This window comes from Rhinatrema bivittatum, chromosome 3 (assembly GCF_901001135.1).
Source record: "Rhinatrema bivittatum chromosome 3, aRhiBiv1.1, whole genome shotgun sequence".
Lineage (NCBI taxonomy): Eukaryota > Metazoa > Chordata > Amphibia > Gymnophiona > Rhinatrematidae > Rhinatrema > Rhinatrema bivittatum.
In genome coordinates this window covers 301403533-301423162 of record NC_042617.1, presented here as the reverse complement: position 1 = coordinate 301423162, position 19630 = coordinate 301403533, and the positions used below count along the sequence as shown (strand labels likewise).

Below are 19630 nucleotides of genomic sequence, written 5' to 3'. Positions count from 1 at the left end.
CTCTGTTTTAGGATATTTGTTTTGTCATTATGTATGGAGCTATTTTTTGCTTCAATAATTTAACTGGTGTATTTTTAGATTATTCATGTACTAATTGGTTTGACCCAGGTTTACAAACAAGTTTCCCAACCAGTGTACTATGACACACTGGTGTGCCTTCAGACTTGTTCAGGTGTGCCCAAGAAAAATCATTGCTGCTTACAGGTCAGATGCAGACCATCACTTGGGCTCTGCTCTTAGCACCTTATACCAGCAGTGGCTCATAAACATGTAGGAGCTCCTTTCTGAGAACATGTGTAATCATCCATGCTGCTTCCTAGCTACAGCATGAGCCACAGAGTGTGGTAATTACTGGGCAGCATGCCCAGTAATTACCTACTTTGTGCAGCACACATTGCACCCCATCTTCCATATCAAATACCTCCTCCTTTGAGTCCTTCCACCCACTGTTTATTCCCACATCGAGTGATATGGGGAAAGTGTGTACTGAGGATTGGATGCGACTCATGCTGAATATTGGGAGCAGAAGCCATGAAGGCACTCTGGCAGCTATTTGTAACAACCAAAGCAACTAACTGAATTGGTTTCCCACACCACACCTCTCTTCTCCTGTACTTGTATATAGAGGGAGCTGGTCGCATCTGTCCCCTCTCTCCCTGTCTTCAAATTTGGAAAAGACTGGTGGAACTTTCAGTACTTCCCTAGCTCTTCTTTTGCCGTACGAGTCCTTCATGTTGTTTATAATGCTTGGCCTGTGGAGGTTGGTGTGCCACACGTTTTAACATAGGCATGCCTTGGATTTGAAAAGGTTGGGTTAAACCTCATTTTGAGATTCTTTTATACCATCTTCCTAAGTGAAAGTGTATTTTGCTTTGTTTGGTTTAAATTGTATAGTCTTGTACAGGGATTTTTTCTTTCTTTTAACTGTCCCCTCTAGCAGCTTTCTTAGCCTGCAGGGCTGCTAAATGTCTGTCCATTCCAGGTTGAAAGGAGTAAGCATTAATAGCCTAAGTAGTGGCTGGGGATGGAGGGGTTTAGGATTTTGAATAGGGTACTAGTGCCTCATAGCCCAGTTTTACCTAGCATTCTCTCAGTTCAGTTCCTGAACTGAGTGCTGATCTTTTGTGTTCAGGATAGTTTCAGTATTTTCTCAAGCTGTATAATGCAAGACTTCTCAAATCTGGTGTAGTGACTACAGCCAGTTTGATTTTCAGGATTTCCACAATAAATATACATGAAACAAATCTGCATGTACTGGGTCTCTAATGTTGCAGTTCTATCTTCTGGATATTCATTGTGGGAATCCTGAAAACCCAACTGGCTGTGAAGTTACCAGGACAGGTTTGGGAAGCATGGTTTTAATGCTGTTGACAGGATTGCTCTGAAACAGTCTTCAGTGTGAGGATGACTTTAATCTCCAGCACCATTGAACCCATTATGCTTGTCTTCACTGTAAATAAGAGAAAAAAAAAAGCCTCGTGGTAAGAGCTTGCAGACAAGATAGCATCTTTATGCATGTTTGTATTAAACTTGGTGGTGGTAGAAATCCAGTGGCTGAAGGTGTTCAGAAAGAGAGAGTTCCCTGTACATACCCGGATCAGTCCAGACTCCTGGGTTTATGGAGACAAAGTTTAACTGACATTGCTTCATAATCCCTGGTGTCACCTGCAGTTCCTCAGTATTTCTCTGTCTCCAGCAGATGGTGGCTGGTGCATATACCTGCAGTTTCTGTGTCTTGCCCATTTTGCTTCTTATTTTCTTCCTTTTTTTGTTAAGAGCCTTCCTCCCAGGGGTAGGGTTCCCTTCCCGGTTTGGTTGAGGTGGACAAGCTGGTTTTGTTCGCTCACTCCAGTGTGAACCGTGGGGTTTAAATCTGGTGGTTTAGATCTCTCCCTTTCACGAGGCGGACTAGGTGGCTTTTTGGCTCTGGTCAGCTGCTTTGGACTCTCTCTCTCTCCTTATTAGTTCAGGCTGGGCTGAAGCTGGACAGCTTCTCTCAGCTTTAAGAGAGGAAGGCTCCTGTCTATTTTGTAAAGTTTATTTAAAAAAAAAAAAAAGAAGGAAGTTTAGCACAGGAAGCAGCTGGACCTGAGCGGTGAGTTTTCTGGGCTCTTCCGGGTGGTTTCTTCTTCATCGAAGTGAGCGTTCTTGGGACAGTTTATGTAATTGGGGGATTCCAGTTCCTGCCACATGGTAATGGTTCGGGGCTGAGTTGGCCGCGTGTGTGATGCGGTTTCCCTGCGTCTAGGCCGTTTCTGCCTTTGTTCGGCATGCGTTTCGGGGGGGGAGGGGGAAGGGAGGGCCTTCTCGGCTTCCACCCCCCTGTGAAACACCGCTGCATCAGTCCTGTTTCTGCTGCACATGTTAGTCCTGCCGGGGATAGCTCCTCCCTCGTCAGGGCCCTTGGGCTCTGATGGTGCAGGAACGGCAGCCATCTTAGCTTCCCCGGCAGTCCTACCTGCACATTTGGAGGGGACGGGATTCTTCCCTGAGGCTTTCCCTGGTTCACCTGAGCTCTCTGTAGGGGCAGGGAAGTGGCAGGGCTTCAGCATCTGCTCCCCGCACCTTTTCTCGAGTTCATTTTGCTTCTCCACTGCACATATCTGGTGCAGCAGGAGGGTCTCGGGTGATGTCGACATGGATGACTGTCCGCTCTGCGGAGACCCCCCCCCCCATGGATTCAGGAGTAGCTTTGTTGGGAACCCTGTATCCTAATCCGGATGTGGGTGACCCGAGTCCAGGGGACGATGCGGATGAGGTACCAGTGTCCGAAGGGGATGATCCCAAAATGCTTCGTTTGTTTCGGAGGGAAGAGTTAGCTCCTCTAATTCCTCAGGTCCTCAGTGAGCTAGAGCTAAAACTTCCTCTGTCAGATTCGGACCTTGATGGGGTGGATCCAGTCCTGGACGGAATTTGGGGTTCCCCTATCACAGGTCTGTACAGAAGATGGTGGATCAGGAGTGGAATACTCCAGATGCCGATCTGAGGGTGGGTCGAGCTATGTCAAAGCTTTATCCCTTGCCTGAGCAGACCTTAGAACTCTTCGCTGTGTCCACTTTCGGCACAGCAGTGTCGGCAGTCACGAAAGACTATTCCTGTGGTGCAGGCTGCAGCCTTAAAGGATGTTCAAGATCGCAAGCTGGAGGTCCAACTAAAGAGGATCTTTAAACTATCTGCTTTGAGTTTATGGGTGGCCATCTGTTCCAGATTCATGCAATGGACATGCTTGCGTTGGGTGCAGCAGCTTCAGGGGGATCAGGCAACGCCAGGGGTGGACGGGAGTTGCACAGAACGCTTGGAGGCGTCAGTTGCATACGTAGCGGATACTTTGTATGACTTGGTGCAGCCCTCATCTCGACTTATGGCCTCTGCGGTGTTGGCCTGGAGGCTGTTATGTTGCGCAACTTTCCCTACCTTTCAAAGGACATCTTTTGTTTGGTGAGGACCTAGAGCAATTGATAAAACAATTGGGTGACAATAAGGTCCACAAGTTGCCTAAGTCTAAGCAATCCTTTCCGTCCCGTTCATGTTTTAGGGAAGGCAGAAGACCTCGTCATACGAGGGGTTCCTCAACATCACAAAAGCAGTTTGCAGGCCGCAGTCAGTCTTGGGCGTTGGCCTTTCGGGGAGGTTATCGGCCCTTCAGAGTGTCCATAGGAGGAGGAGCTCCAGGGGCTAAAATCCTCCCAATGAGGAGAGGCCAGCCCATTCCCTTGTTCCTTTTTTAGGGGCAGTTTTACCAGTTTCTACAGGGTCAGAGTCGCAAAGGATCAGTGGGTACTCGCTGTCATAAGCGACAGTTATGCTTTAGAATTTGCTCGTCCCGTTCACAACCTCTTTATAGTCTCCCCCTGCAGCTCTTTGGAAAAACGTCGGGTGGTCCGGGATACTTTAGACGGGTTGCAGGCTTTAGGGGCCATAGTACCAGTCCCTCTGGAGGAAAGGGGCAAAGGTCGGTATTCCATTTACTTCATGGTTCCGAAGAAGGAGGGCACCTTCTGCTCCATTCTGGACTTAAAACGGGTAAATGCAGCACTATAGGTTTCGAGATGTTGCATGGAAACCCTGAGGTCATAATTGCAGCAGTGCACAGGCAGGAGTTCCTCGCTTCGTTGGATTTAATGGAGGCGTACCTGCACATTCCCATCCATCTAGATCACCAGCATTTTCTGAGATTTATGATGCTGGGCCAGCATTTTCAGTTTCAGGCCCTCCCATTCAGGCTGGCCATGGCACCCTGGACCTTAACCAAGATCATGGTAGTAGTGGTGGCAGCCTTGTGGCGCAAGGGGGTTTTGGTGCACCCTTATCTCGATGATTGGCTCATAAGGGCAAAGTTGGAGGCCAGTTGTCACACCGCAGTCCGGAAGGTGATTCATGTCTTCGAATCTCTAGGCTGGGTGGTGAATTTCGCAAAGAGCCATCTACTTCCATCTCAGAATCTCGAGTATTTGGGAGCTCGATTCGATACAAACATAGGGTATTCCCAACAGGGGAGAGCGTGTTCACGTTACAAGCATAGGTTCAGCGCTTGTTGGTGTTGCAAGTATCCAGAGCCTGGAATGTTTTTTAGTTTATTGGCAACACAACATAAAGTGGTACAAACAGGTTGTCTACATTCTACATTCCGATATTGTGATCAGCCTTCACGAATTCTGAGAGAAATGAACAGACATTAATAACGAAGTACATTACAATGCTTTACAGTGGTGTGAACTTATATAATATAAAATATAATAACATGCTAACTATATAGTGGTTGGCTGCCATTTATTTTTCCATATTGTGTGTGTTTTTTAATTTCTGTCCCCGCCCATCCACTACCTATCTACAATGCTCTAAAACCACATCTAAGTGTAAGGTGATAACTTACTTACAAAGTCAGATAATATAGGTGTAAAATGGATGTAGTAACGAGGGTATTAGTATCCCCAGATATGGATAGCTTCGTGCCATACATATATGCCATGCAGTTTAAATCCCAAATAGTGAGTCTAATACGTATGCCTATCAGCTGGAGCTGGTCTGTCTTCCCTTCTTCCAGCTAGAATAGGGCTGCCATGCTTTTTCAAAACTGCAGGCGATCACATCTAATAGCTGTCAGCTTCCCCATATAAAATACTTTTTCTAATCTAGAGCAAACGTGACTCAGGGAGGGTACTTCAACTTTACGCCACCACAATGCTAGTTCACGTTTAACAGCAGAGAACACCTGATGTATCCATCGTTGTGCATGTGAGGAGCCTGCATCGAAAGGTGCATGCAGCAGGCAAACTTTAGGGTCTGTGGGAATAGTAATGCGGGCTGACACGTAGACAAAATCACTGACAGCCTCCCACAACTTTTTCATATTCAGGCACTCCTACACGTGTGTAGGAAAGTCCCTACTTGCCTGCACCCTTTCCAGCAAAGATTATCTGTTCCCCCATACATTTTGCATAATTTTTCTGGGGTTTGCTATCATCGGTATAGCACCTTGTATCTGTTTTCTTTTATGGTGGTTGACACAGAACGTCTACTAATAGCAGTAAAGATTTGATCCCATACCTAGTCTGGCTCCCCCCAAGTCTCGTTCCCATGCTCGCTGAAAAGTCGCCTTGCCTTAAAGTCCCCTTGATAATAGTGATAAGAACATAAGAAAATGCCATACTGGGTCAGACCAAGGGTCCATCAAGCCCAGCATCCTGTTTCCAACAGTGGCCAATCCAGGCCATAAGAACCTGGCAAGTACCCAAAAACTAAGTCTATTCCATGTTACCATTGCTAATGGCAGTGGCTATTCTCTAAGGGGCGGATTTTAAGAGCCCTGCTCGTGTAAATCCGCCCAGATTTACGCGAGCAGGGCCTTGCGCGCCGGTGCGCCTATGTTCCATAGGCCTACCGGCGCGCGCAGAGCCCCGGGACTCGCGTAAGTCCCGGGGTTTTTCGAGGGGGGCGTGTCGGATCGGCGCGGCGTTTTGGGGGCGGGATGTGGCGGGCCCAGGGGCATGGTTTCGGCCCGGGGCGGTCCGGGGGCGTGGCTGCGCCCTCCGGAACCACCCCCAGGTCGCGTCTCGGCGCGCTAGCGGCCCGCTGGCGCGCAGGGATTTACTTCTCCCTCCGGGAGGTGTAAATCCCCCGACAAAGGTAGGGGGGGGTCTAAATAGGGCCGGGGGGGTGGGTTAGATTGAGGGGAGGGCGAAAGCAAGTTCCCTCCGAGGCCGCTCCGAAATCGAAAGCAAGTTCCCTCCAAGGCCGCTCCGAAATCGGAGCGGCCTCGGAGGGAACAGCGGCAGGCTGCGCGGCTTGGCGCGCTCCAGCTACACGAAATCGGCAGCCTTGCGCTCGCCGATCCAGGATTTTAGCGGCTATGCGCGGCTACGCGCGTATCTACTAAAATCCAGCATACTTTTGTTTGCGCCTGATGCGCCAACAAAAGTACGCGAAGGCGCGCTTTTTGAAAATCTACCCCTAAGTGAACTTAATAGCAGGTAATGGCCTTCTCCTCCAAGAACTTATCCAATCCTTTTTTAAACACAGCTATACTAACTGCACTAACCACATCCTCAGGCAACAAATTCCAGAGTTTAATTGTGTGTTGAGTAAAAAAGAACTTTCTCCGATTAGTTTTAAATGTGCCACATGCTAACTTTCTACTATCCGAAAGAGTAAATAACCGATTCACATCTCCCCTTTCTAGACCTCTCATAATTTTAAACATCTCTATCATATCCCCTCTCAGCTGTCTCTTCTCCAAGCTGAAAAGTCCTAACCTCTTTAGTCTTTCCTCATAGGGGAGCTGTTCCATTCCCCTTATCATTTTGGTAGCCCTTCTCTGTACCTTCTCCATCGCAATTATATCTAATTCTGGTTATTGGTTTGGTAACTCTATTGGGTTTCAAAAAGGGATTTACCCCTGTGGAGTTCTAATCCTATGTGAGCTGTAATGAAATAATGCAAAACTTGGTTGTATGCATAGATGTCCGCGTCGGGCAGGTGTTATAGGCGTAATTTGGAAAAATTTAGAAGTTTCTGCCCATCCCATTTATAAAGGCCTTTATTCCCCCATCTTATGATTACGCTAGGTTCGTTACCCGGTGGGAAGAATTTATCATATAAAAATGAGGTCAGATGGTATACTTGTTTATTACCTACTAATCTGATTTTCCACTTTTCCCATACTTGAAATATTAGCTGTATAAAGGGAGAAAGATCTTTATAATCACTATTCCCTCTCTGCCATGTCTGTATGTGTAGTGGTGGTGCATCATCAGTTGATGATGCTATCATTGCCCATGGTTTAAATAATCCCCCAGAGTGACAGTGGGGGAGGCTCCGAAGTAGCAGGTTAAATTAGGCACTTGAAGACCACCACGGAGTTTCTCTTGGAATAGTGGCCCGTGCCACCCTGGATGGTCTCCTCTTCCATATAAATCTAAATAGCTTGCGCTGCCAGTGGGGTCAGTGTTGTATCGGGAGTGTTTGAAAAAGATAGCTGAGGCAGGGGCAGTACATTCATCTTTACTATTGCTATTCTCCCAAACCAAGAAAAAGTTATTTATTTATTTATTTGTTTTTTATACCGACCTTCATAGTAAATAACCATATCGGATCGGTTTACAAATAACAAGAGTAAAACTGGGGTAACAATTCAAGTAAACGAAGGATAAACAATAGGTAGGAATGAGTCAAAGTTACAATCAACAGGGTAAGAGAACTTGGAAGCTTGCAACAAGCTGGAAAGAAGAAGTTCCCTTATCCCAGCGGTTCAGATCACTTTGGAGGTTGCAAAACAATGGCATGTAATTCAGTCGGAATAAATAAGGTTTATTGGTACTTATATACTGTTGTCTCTGCATAGCCTTCACAGCGGTTAACATAGTAATAAAATACAATAAAAGAAAATTACAAACGATAATAATAAGATAAAATTTAACAAGTAAAAATAAGATATCCTAATAAAATAATGTCAGAAGCCATAAATATTAAACCAATAAATACTAAAAGACATAAAACATGCTTTAAGTATTAAAGTTAATAAAAAGTCAAAGCCACCTGTGATTGTACAGTTACATTGATACCTATTTCTTATCTTCATTATATGCCGCATGGAATATCCAAGTTTTAAGTTCTGCATTAAACTTATTTTTTTCTTGCTGCATTCTTGGTTGCATTGGTAGTGAGTTCCATAGCTTTGATCCCGCGATAGACAGTGCCCTTTCTCGAATCTGGCTAAGGTGTGCTGATTTAATGGAAAGAATTGACAGGAGACCTTTGTTAGCAGATCTGAGGTCTCTTTGTGGTACATGCAATCGTAAGGCGGCATTGAGCCATTCTGTTCTATCTCCATAGATTATGGTATGTATTATACATGCCGCCTTATATTGTATTCTAAAATGCACAGGCAACCAATGTAAAGTCATCAAAGTTGGTGTAATGTGCTCAAACTTCCTGGTACTCTTGTCCTATTTTGACACCAAGATATTTCACCCAGTCTTTTGCTTTACGGAATGGGAGATTTCGCGCAATGTCTCCAAAGCGATCTGACTCCACTTCCAAAAGTTTAAGATCAATGTTTATCAGAGATGGGATGGTAGGAGCCGCACTGTGTGGGGTCCCGCCCACTCTTGGGCAAGATCATTATACCAGCCATGTTTGATGTGGGAGATAGCGAGCCTTCCCCTCTCAACGCATTAAACATAGAAAGCAAAGGCGGAATCACCTTGGCTTGGAATACCTTGTAGAATTTGGCAGTAGACCCATCGAGCCCTGGGGATTTGCCCACCTTCAGCGCTTGGATCGCCTGGTACAATTCTGCATGAGTAATCTCAGCATTAAGGAATCTGTGTCTCTTCAGAGAGGGTTGGAAGCTCCACACCCACTAGATGATCATCTATAACTGAGGGTCCCACAGCCGTGTCAGATGCATAAAGATCAGTATAGAAACTTGTAAAGCGTGCGCTAATTTCTTCAGCGGTGTACAACAATGCTACTGATACATCTTTTATCTTGGTGATATGTGATTGTGGTGCTCTTTCTTTTAATTTTTGAGTAAAGATCCACCCGACTTTATTACCAAATTCAAAATGTTGCTGATTTAACAAATCCAACTGAAAAGGCATTTTCGCTAAATCTAATGCTTGAAGCTCCTTCTTAGCAGACAAAAGTTCCTCTAATTTTCTAGGCCCAAGGGAGCGTTTTGTGACTGAGCAACAGACGAGCAATGCATTGAAGGTGAGCCAGTCTAGAATTTTTCTTTTTTTTAAGAAAGCTAGCCCGGGAAATCAACTTTCCTCAGACTAGTGCTTTAAGCAGTCCCAGATGATACTGGGTGAAATTCTGTCTATTATTAAGTGTCATGTATTCTCTAATATCACCTGATAATGATAAACACTTTGAGTCCTTCAAGAGGCTGTCATTCAGTCTCCAATAGGATTTGCCAGCAATTTTAGTGGGTAGAGTAATTTCTAGCCAGATTGGAGAGTGGTCTGACCATGTGATAAGCCCAATGTTTGAGTCTTCAGTGAAATCTACTAACTTTGTCAATAAGGAACATGTCTATGCGTGAATAGGTGCTGTGAGCATGGGAAAAGAATGTAACATTGTGCTGAGTGGGATTCCGTAGCCGCCAAATATCCTCTAACCCTCTCTCGGAGATCAAATGTTTAAGGGCCTGTCTCTGTGCCTGAAGTCCTCTACCCCCATCCCCCGAGTTGTCTAGAAAGGGATACCTAGTCAAGTTGAAGTCGCCTCCTACTATCACTTGGCCCTCTGCCTATGAATCTAATAAGGTTGATATATTTTGCAGGAATATGCCCTGATGAGTATTAGGACCATATATGGTGAGAAGAGTAAACAGAGTTGCAATGTATCTACCATCAGGGTTACTCCTGCTATCCTTAACATCAATCACCAATGTGCGTGCAAAGAGGATACCTACCCCACAGTATTTCCTTTTAATCGAGGCTGACTCTAAATATTGCTGAGAATAAAATTTGTCCCAGAGCTAGCGTTCTGTACGCTTGAGCAAGTGTCTCTCCTGACAGAAAATAACATTTGCTCGCCCCCTTCCTCGCCTCCTGAAATGATTTCCTCTTGTAGGGCGAGTTAAGCCCCTTTGTATTAATGGACCTTATTCATAGCCCTGTCATCAGTATTTTTGGTTATAATCTGAGATGAGGCTATTCCCAGCATAGGCCCCTGAGCACTAGTGTAGAACACCCGCTGGAAGCAAAAGCGCATGTAACCAATATTATATATCTTGGCAGTCATGACAACTTTCCCCATCCCCTCCCTGTCCACATCCAACCCCAGTGGATCTCGGAGTGCGTACATCATCATGCCTGACCCCCCCCCCCCAAACACAAACATATAAACATGATAGAAAAAATACCGTATTTTCCGGCGTATAAGACGACTGGGCGTATAAGACGACCCCCCCCCCCTTTTTTATACATATTTTTAAGAAAAAAAATAATTTTACACTCAAAACAGGAGCAACCCTATCTATGAAAAGGCAACACTACAAATACCGTATATCAGGCCCTAAAAACCAATATACCTCTTATTAGGAAAACAGAACTAGCAAGCAGCTATAGATCCCCACACATAAATAATTGTAAAACTATACTAATAAGCAGAATAAATGTTTCAAAACAGCTATGAACAGAATAACATCCAACAATTAAAAACTCATAAAAACTATTAAACATTCTCCAAACACCAATAAAATATTTCAAAAAAGCAGACACATCACATAATATTAAATAATTAAAATGGCAGTCAATCAAGAAAAATAAACTTAAAAAGCCACCTTTCCTTACCCCCTCCAGCAGCTCTCCTATTCCTCTTCCTCTTCCTTAGGGCCCATGTCTCTCACACACACACACCATACCAGTCATGCCCCCATGACCAGTTTCTGTCACACACCAATCATCTCCCAAACAGTCTTTGACACACACACACCAGACACCTTCCTGAACAGTTTCTCTCCTGCCATACACACACAGGCTTCCCACTACCGTGTTCTGCTTACCGTACATATACGGGCTTCTCACTCTCATAATCACTTTCTCTGTCTCACGCACACACCAGTCTCTCTCTCATTTCCATGCTCACTCTCCACGTGCACAGGCTTCTCATTCCCTGAATCACATTCTTTCTCTCACATTCACACACACCAGTCTCTTTCTCTCACACACACAGTCACCTTATCAACCAGTCTCTCTCTCTCATGCACGCGCGCACACACACACACACACACAGCCAGCCCTCCCGCTCCCATGCTCTCTCTCACATAATCAGGCTTCTTACTCCCATGCTTTCTCACATACCCAGATTTCTCACTTCCATGCTTTTTCTCTCTCTCACACTCACATACACATCAGTCATCTCTCTGAGCAGTCACTTTCATTGTCTCTCACACACGAGCTCGCTGACCAGTTTCTCTCAATCACACACATGCTCTCAATCAAATGCATTCTCTCACTTACACACAGGCCGGCTGGCTGCTTCTCTCTCTCTCTCTCTCTCTCTCTCTCACTTCCACTCCCCCCCCCGAGCACAAATAGTAGCTGCAGCAGCCTCCTCCAGCCCTCGCAGGCCAAGAAAGAAGAAACCCATCGGCCCGCGGGAGGCTCATGCTGCTGTCTCCTTTCCCGATTACCAGCTCCTTCGACTGCTCGGAGCCGTTCCTGCTGTCGCCGCTGCAATTTTTCACGCGGCACGGCTCTTTCTTCCCGCGCATCACTTCCTGTTCCGGTTCAAAGGGGGGGGGGGGGTGGGCGGGAAGAAGAAAAGGGCAGCCGCGGATGCCACAGCTTTTTTTTTTTTTTTTTTTTTTTGCACCGCTGCCGTTCCCGCTGGGCTTGAACGTGCTGATAGCCCGGCGGCAACGGCAGTGCGGTGCGCGGGAAGGAGAAAGCCGTGCCGAATGAAAAAATTGCAGCGGCGATAGCAGGAACGGCCCCGAGCAGTCGAAGGAGCTGGTAATCGGGAAAGGAGACAGCAGCATGAGCCTCCCGCGGCCAATGGGTTTCTTCTTTCTTGGCCTGCGGGGGCTGGAGGAGGAAGCTGCTGCAGCTACTATTTGTGCTCGGGGGGGGGGGGGGGTGGTGAAAGAGAGAGAGAGAGACAGCCAGCCTGTGTGTAAGTGAGAGAATGCATTTGATTGAGAGCATGTGTGTGTGATTGAGAGAAACTGGTAAGAGAGCAGGTGTGCCCTATAAGACGATACCCGGCGTATAAGACGACCCCCGACTTTTGAGAAGATTTTCTTGGGTTAAAAAGTCGTCTTATACGCCGGAAAATACGGTAAATTAGACCCCTAAGAAGAATAATACGATCATATGAAACCAGTGTAAGTCCTCCGTGGAATTAATATCTGATCTTGACATACAGTGGAATCCACAAGATAAACAGCTACTAGCAAGTCATCCTGGGCAATCATTAAGGTGCATGGATCCACTTGAGTGTCAATGAAGCCTTTTGCCTCACTTATCCACGTGTTGCCATCTGGGCATCTTGCTGCAAGGCCAGTTGGGTCTTTCACTTCCTGGGGCGGTAGTTGAAATATTAATGTTCATGCCTGCCACTTGTAAGATATCACCTGCTTCCTCTGGCGAAGAAATCTGTGATGTGACTCCAGCTATAGTAAAACTTAAGCCAAAGGGAAATAGCCATCTGTATTTGACATTGTGATTACGAAGTGTAGTGTACTACATCTGAGTTCTCTCCTCTTGCAGATGGTAGAGGGAGCCAGGTTTTGGTATACCTCTATTGCCTTTCCACATTACTGGACCTGCTCTACATGCTTTCATGGTGATCTCTTCCTTCTGTGTATTGCTATGAAAACACACTAATATGTTTCTGGGCCTATTAACTCATGGTGTGCCCTATGGGCTCTTTCCAACTTCACCACTCCTACTGTTTCAGGGTCTTCATATGCCAAGCCCAAGATCTGTACACATATGCTGTTTGCCACTTGTTTACAGTCCAAAAACTCAGCCGTCTCGGGGATCCCTCTGAATCTCAAGTTCGCCCTGCGTGACTTGTTCTCTAGGTCCTCTAACCTATTTAATAATTCTGTGTTAGCTTCTAGCAGTTTTGTCTTGAGCTAGTTTGCAGCTTGATAATTCTGAGGCCTGGTCCTCCAGACGTGCTTCCGTCTCCTCCACCCTGCTCCCCAGCGCAGCCAGGTCTCCAGTGATTTCTGCACGCAAATCCCTTATGTCCTTCTGTAGCCCTGTCATTGCTCCACATATTTCTCCAAACCAACTTTGGAACTTAGCACGGCTCACTGCTTTTTCTCCCGCACGTCCCCTCCGCCCTCGCTCACATCCGTGGCTGCGTGGTCGGCTCGGGCCCGATCTGCCTCGCCCAGCACCATCTGTGCCACGGCGCTCATAAAAGACAATTTTTGCAAGTCTTTATTTTTTTTTTTTCCCCCTCTGGGCAGATAGCGCCTCGGTGAGGGTGGTCGTTGGGGTATAAAAAACCCAGCAAAAATAGCTGCTCGGGGTCTGGATGTGGGAGGATTAATTTGGGTCGGGAGCTCGAACTAAGTGGCCATTACAGACGGTGACATCACTTCCTCGTACTGGCCTTTCTGCCTCTGGTTCAAGGTCGTTCAGTGAGAGTCCTTCAGACAATGCGACAACTGTAGCCTATATCCATCGGCAGGGGGATCCAAGAGTTGAATGGTGGCACAGGAGGCTCAGGAATTCTTTGGGCAGAAGAGCACTTGGTTCAGATAGCGGCATCTCACATTGCATGGGTCAAACGTTCAAGTGGATTTTCGCATCCCGCTTTTTTTCAGCCACAGACAAAATTATGGGGCCAAGGGAGTCGATGCTCTAGTGGTTTCTTGGCCTAGAGAAATCGTTCTCTAGGCCTTCTCTACATGTTCTGCCCCCCCCCCCCCCCCCCCCCATGGCCTCTGGTAGGGAAGATCTTGCGCTGAAAAGAGAGGCACCCGGGGGATGTAGTGTTGGTAGCCCCAGAGTAGTCACGTCGGCCATGGTTCGCGGATCTGGTCAACTTGGCAGTGGACAGTCCGTTAGGTTCAGGCCTCTTCCTTGCCTCCATCAGGGTCCCATATTTTCAGATCAGGAAGATTGCTTTTGTCTAGCAGCTTGGCTTTTGAGAGGTGGTGTCTGAGGCACCGGAGTTACCCAGAGTCAGTTATAACTATGCTTCTACACGCTAGGCGGACATCTAATTTGTTGTCTTACATCTGAGTTTAGAAGGTCTTTGAGGCATGGTATAAAAGGCATACGGGCCTTACGATCTTCAGTGTTTCAGATTTTGTCTTTATTCAGGACGGATTGAGCAAAGGCCTAGTTTTTAACTCTCTCACAGTTCAGGTAGCGGCTCTGGCTTTATGTGGTACAGTTGATGGGGGGGGGATGTTGTCCTCTCACTAAGATGTGGTCAGGTTTCTTCGAGGGGTTAAGAATTTGCCCCTTCAGCTGAAGAGATTCTGCCCATCCTGGAATCTTAACCTTATCCTCAATTTTATGTGAGCCACTCTTTGAACCTCTCCTCGGGACGACTCTTAAAGATTTGACCTTGAAGGTTGTTTTCCTGGTAGCTATTTGTTCTGTGAGAAGAATAACTGAGTTGCAGACTTTATCTTGTCATGACCCATTTTTTTCAGATTCAGGCGTGTCCTTGCGGGTGGTTCCCTCTTTACTTGCCAAGGTGGTATCAGCCTTTCATGTTAATCAGACGGTGTAGCTTCCAGCTTTTCCAGATTTGGATGCTTCTGTGCCTCAGTTGGGCGTCTGCAGGGCCTTAATGAGGTATCATGAGGTGACAAATTTTTTTAGGAGATCAGACTACCTGTTCGTTTTGTGGAGTGGCTCAAAGAAAGGTACCCAGACTTCCAAAGCTACCATTGCGAGATGGCTTTAGTAGGCTATTGGGTTAGCATATGTACTCAAAGGCCGTCCGGTTCCTGAAGGTTTGAGGGCTCATTCTACTCTGTCTCAAGTGTCCTCCTGGGTAGAGGCTCAGTTGATTTCACCACAGGAAATTTGTAGAGCGGCGATTTGGAAGTCGTGGCATACTTTTGCGAGACATTACCGCCTAGATATCGCGGATTCAGAGGCTCGCTCCTTTAAGAGTGTCTTGCGAGCGGGACTCTCCAGGTCCCACCCTAAGGGAGCTTTTGTACATTCCATGAGTCTGGACTGATCCGGGTACATACAGGGAAAGGAAAATTTGGTTCTTACCTGCTAATTTTCGTTCCTGTGGTACCACGGATCAGTCCAGAACCTGCCCAATCTAGGGGTTGGAGAGTCTTCTGCTCGATTCTCATTGCTTCCAGTACTGTATGACTTTTGCTGTTCTAATTTGGGTTAAGCTGTTTTGACTATTTTTCCTAACAAGTTTTTACCAGTGTGTTTTGATTTAGGTACGGTTAAATACTGAGGAACTGCAGGTGGCACCAAAGTTTATGAAACAGTGTCAGTTAAACTTTCTCTGTCTCCATCTGCTGGCAGGGATGCCTAAACCCAGGAATCTGGACTGATCTGTGGTACTACAGGAATGAAAACTAGCAGGTAAGAACCAATTTTCCTATATGGCTTCTGGGTTTTAGCAGTAGATGGTTGCTTTGCTTCAGAGGTCCTGTATCCCACCAGCTTTTTTCAGTTAAGCAGCCAGTGTTAGGAAGGGGATTTCGGTCAACATGCTTCTGACACATTGTGCCCATCAGGTTGGCTCTACGATCATGCCAATATCACCAGATGGGCTGTTCCCTGCTGTGGGGATGCACTCACTTGGAGAAGAGGTCCGGATACACTTGAATGCAGAGCTTGGCAATGAGGAGGATGACAGCATCATGATGGTGGACAGCTACGAAGACGAGTGGGATCGGCTTCATGATGTGAAAGTCTGTGGCACGGTGAGAAATCTTTATCCTTTGTCTGGGAGGGGGGAGCAAGTGTAAGTGGCTATGGTTTAGATTTAGGGTTACTGCAGCCTGACACTGTTCTCACTGTCAGTATGGTGGCCACAAGACACCTCGTTGGGCCCCTTTTGACAGCCAGGTGCTAAGAGATATTTAGATTTAATGTGGTCATCTCTCATAGTTCACTGCTGTGAAAGTGACATAGTGGATGAAGACCAAAATGGTTAGTCTAATATGTCCAGCAAGGTGTTCAGATTTGTAATTGTCACTTTGTGCAGGTTACTCCCATGCAGAAATGATACCGTAAAAGTTACTACAGGTTACCCCGATTTTCCATTCGCTGGACACAAGGGATCTTATACCCTTTTAAATTGTTACTGTTTTCATCTTTATCACCTTCTCTGGGAGGGCATTTCAGGCATCCACCACCCTTTCGGTGACAAATTATTTCCTGACATTGTTCCTGAGTGTTGGAGCTTCATATCAAGACTTAGTTCTACAGCTTCTTTCGTTGGAAAGATTTTGATTCTTGTGCATTAGATGTCAATTTTCTTTGTATTCATATCTGGTTAGTACTGATAAGTAAGCGCTTTGGGACATATGGAGAGAGAGCTTCTTATAAACCTTCCTGAGTTGTTGCATGCCTGGCCATGTTATACACTTGCCAAGTTTTGAGTTGGAGGGGCTTGATTCTGAGTGGGCAATTCAAGTTCTTTTTACTAAATTGGAATACCACTCTGAGCTGTTTGAGGGAGGGATGCATTTCTTTCCTGAGGGCTGTGTGGGGCTTGGAAAGTACAGTACAGTAGTTTTTTGTTTTTTTTTTTTCATTAAAAAAAAAAAAAAAAAAAAAAGTTAAACTAAGTTAATTAGGGAATAGAAATTTTTCACACATGACCAAAAGCTAACATAGCCAGAAATGCGTATGTTGGAGTGGAAACTGAGGCAATATGATTACTGTTTATAAATACTTCAGGGGTCAATGTGTGGATCAGTTAAGCTATGTTTATAGTGGGTGATCTGGAAAAGAAAGACTATAATTTGGAGCTACAATAAGGGAAATTGAATTAGATTTTATGGAAGTATGATTTTACTGTTGGTGTACTCCAGGTTTTTGAAATATGTTTGGATAATGTGTTTGAAATATCTTTGGATAGTGTTAATATAAAGATATTTTTGAAATATCTTTGGATAGTGTTAATATAAAATTAGATAATTTGGTAACTGTAATGGGTGTTAAATGTAATGGCATAGAGTAGTATAGGCTGTTTGTGATCTAATGAAGATGAGCCTGTACCACTGAAGGTGGCGGTTATCTGTCCTCCAGGGAGGAAAAGACAAGAAGAAATGGGATGTTTGCTAATGCCAGAAGTCTAAGAAGTAAGATGGGAGAATTATTTATTTATTTATTTTTGATTTTTATATACCAATCTTCTTGCATGGGATACAAATCAAACTGGTTTACAGTGAAACAATAACCTCGCATGAGAGCATTACATAGAACATGAAACATTGAATAAACTTTGAATAAAACATTAGGAATATAGAACATTAGGTAACATTACATTAAATTAAACATAATATAGCATTAAACAATGGATAGCATTGAGCAGTTGGGGCTAGATTGGGCCAAAGATAAGCAGATGCAGAAAAAACAAAATACATAGGACTTGCTAAGTGAGGTGCAGTAACATAGACCAGGACTTGAGGAGATGTGTGAAATTGATCAAGAAAGGTTGATGAGAGCCTTGCTTAAAAAACTTAAGGACTGTATATACTACTTGCTGGATGCCATAAGAGCTGTACTTGCTGGATGACATAAGAAATAAGTCTGTCATCATTCACTGCTATACATTCTAAACTGGCATCTCAGAGATATGGTGGAAGGAGGATAACCAATGGGAAGGGGCTATACCGGGGTACAAATTATATCACAGTGACGGAGAAAAGCATCTGGGAGGTGAGGTAGCACTTTGTCCAAGATGGCATAGTCCAACAGGATAAAGATCCTGCATGAGACTAAATGCGCAATTGAATCTTTATGGGTAGAAATCCCATGTGTGACGGGGAAGACTATAGTGATAGGAGTATACTACCGTCCACCTGGTCAAGATGGTGAGACAGACAGTGAAATGCTAAGAGAAATTAGTGAAGCTAACCAAATTGGTAGTGCGATAATAGGAGATTTCAATTAACCCAGTATTGACTGGGTAAATGTAACAGGACATGCTAGAGAGAGAAAGTTCCTGGATGGAATAAATGAAAGTCTCTTATGGAGCAATTGGTTCTGGAACAGACGAGAGAGGGAGAAATTTTAGATCTAATTCTTTGTGGAGCACAGGATTTGGTGAGAGAGGTAATGGTGGTGGGGCCACTTGACAATAGTGATCATAATATGATCAAATTTGAATTAATGACAGGAAGGGGGACAGTAAGTAAATCTACAGCTCTAGCGCTAAATGTTCAAAAGGGAAACTGAAATAATGAGAAAAATAGTGGACGTTTAAAAACAAACAAAAAAAACCATCCTAGAAGCACAGTCCAGATGTATTCCACACATTAAGAAAGTTGGAAGGAAGGCAAAACTGTTACCGGCATGGTTAAAAGGTGAGGTGAAAGAGGTTATTTTAGCCAAAAGATCTTCATTCAAAAATTGGAAGAAGGATCCAACAGAAGAAAATAGGATAAAGCATAAGTGCTGGCAAGTTCAGTGTAAGACATTGATAAGACAAGCTAAGAGAGAATTTGAAAAGAAGTTGGCCGTAGAGGCAATAACTCGCAGTAAAAACTTTTTCTTTAAATATAACCGAAGCAGAAAGCTTGCGAGGAAGTCAGTTGGACCGTTAGATGATCGAAGGGTTAAAGGGTCACTTAGAGAAGATAAGGCCATAGCGGAAAGATTAAACAATTTCTTGCTTCAGTGTTTACTGAACAGGATGTTAGGGAGATACCCGTTCTAGAGAATGTTTTCATGGGTAATGATTCAGATGAACTGAACCAAATCATGGTGAACATAGACTATGTTGTAGGCCTGATTTGACAAACTGAAGAATAGTAAATCACCTGGACCGGATGGTATTTTATTTTATTTAACATGTTTTGTATACAGTCATTCGAATTCGCCATCATAACGGGACAGGATGGTATACACCCCATGGTTCTGAAGGAACTAAAAAATGAAAATTCAGATCTATTAGTTTATAGTTTATTACTTTTTATATACCGACATATTGGTGAAAGTTCAACACAAAGGGGATTAAAGGAGACAGTATTTCTGCTTGTTTTAATCTGAAGCAGAGGGAAAAAGTATATTTATGCGGCTGTTACGCCGACCGGCAGGGATTTAAGCGCATCACAGCTGTTTGTCGGCTCCTGCGCTTCGATATTTTTTTCAGCTCAGCTGATTTCTTGCCGCCCGATGCTGAGATCACCTCTCTGCCTCGCCTGCAGGGAGCTTGCTTCACGGCTCTCCCGCGAAGGGCTCTGCTCTGTCTGCTTACCCGGGGGGGGGAAGGACTCTCCAGGACTGTTTCTAAGTTGACGACCCGGGGTCGGGTTGCTAAGCTTGCGTCTGGGCTGGCCCTCCCTCAGAAAATCGCGGGAACGGTGGCCATTTTGTGCCTGGACCTCGAAGCAGTTTCAGAGCCTCAGGGGAGGGGAGCCCGATTTTATTACACTCTCCGCCTGACTTAAGCACAGAGGGATCCCATTCCGAGCCCTCCCCTGGCTAAGATTCCT

At 45.2% G+C, this 19630-nt stretch overlaps 1 protein-coding gene across 2 annotated transcripts in view; it reads left to right on the top strand.

The window, feature by feature from the left end:
• The window catches only part of SPRYD3 (SPRY domain containing 3), a 149624-nt gene that overhangs the window by 6076 nt on the left and 123918 nt on the right, over positions 1-19630 (top strand). Inside the window, exon 6 of one of the 2 annotated variants that reach the window (XM_029595056.1) lies at positions 15698-15886. The exons of the other annotated variant lie outside the window; for it this stretch is intronic. Coding sequence (XP_029450916.1) covers positions 15698-15886 — 189 coding nt within the window. The remainder of the gene's footprint in view (positions 1-15697; positions 15887-19630) is intronic. 2 annotated transcript variants of the gene reach the window in all.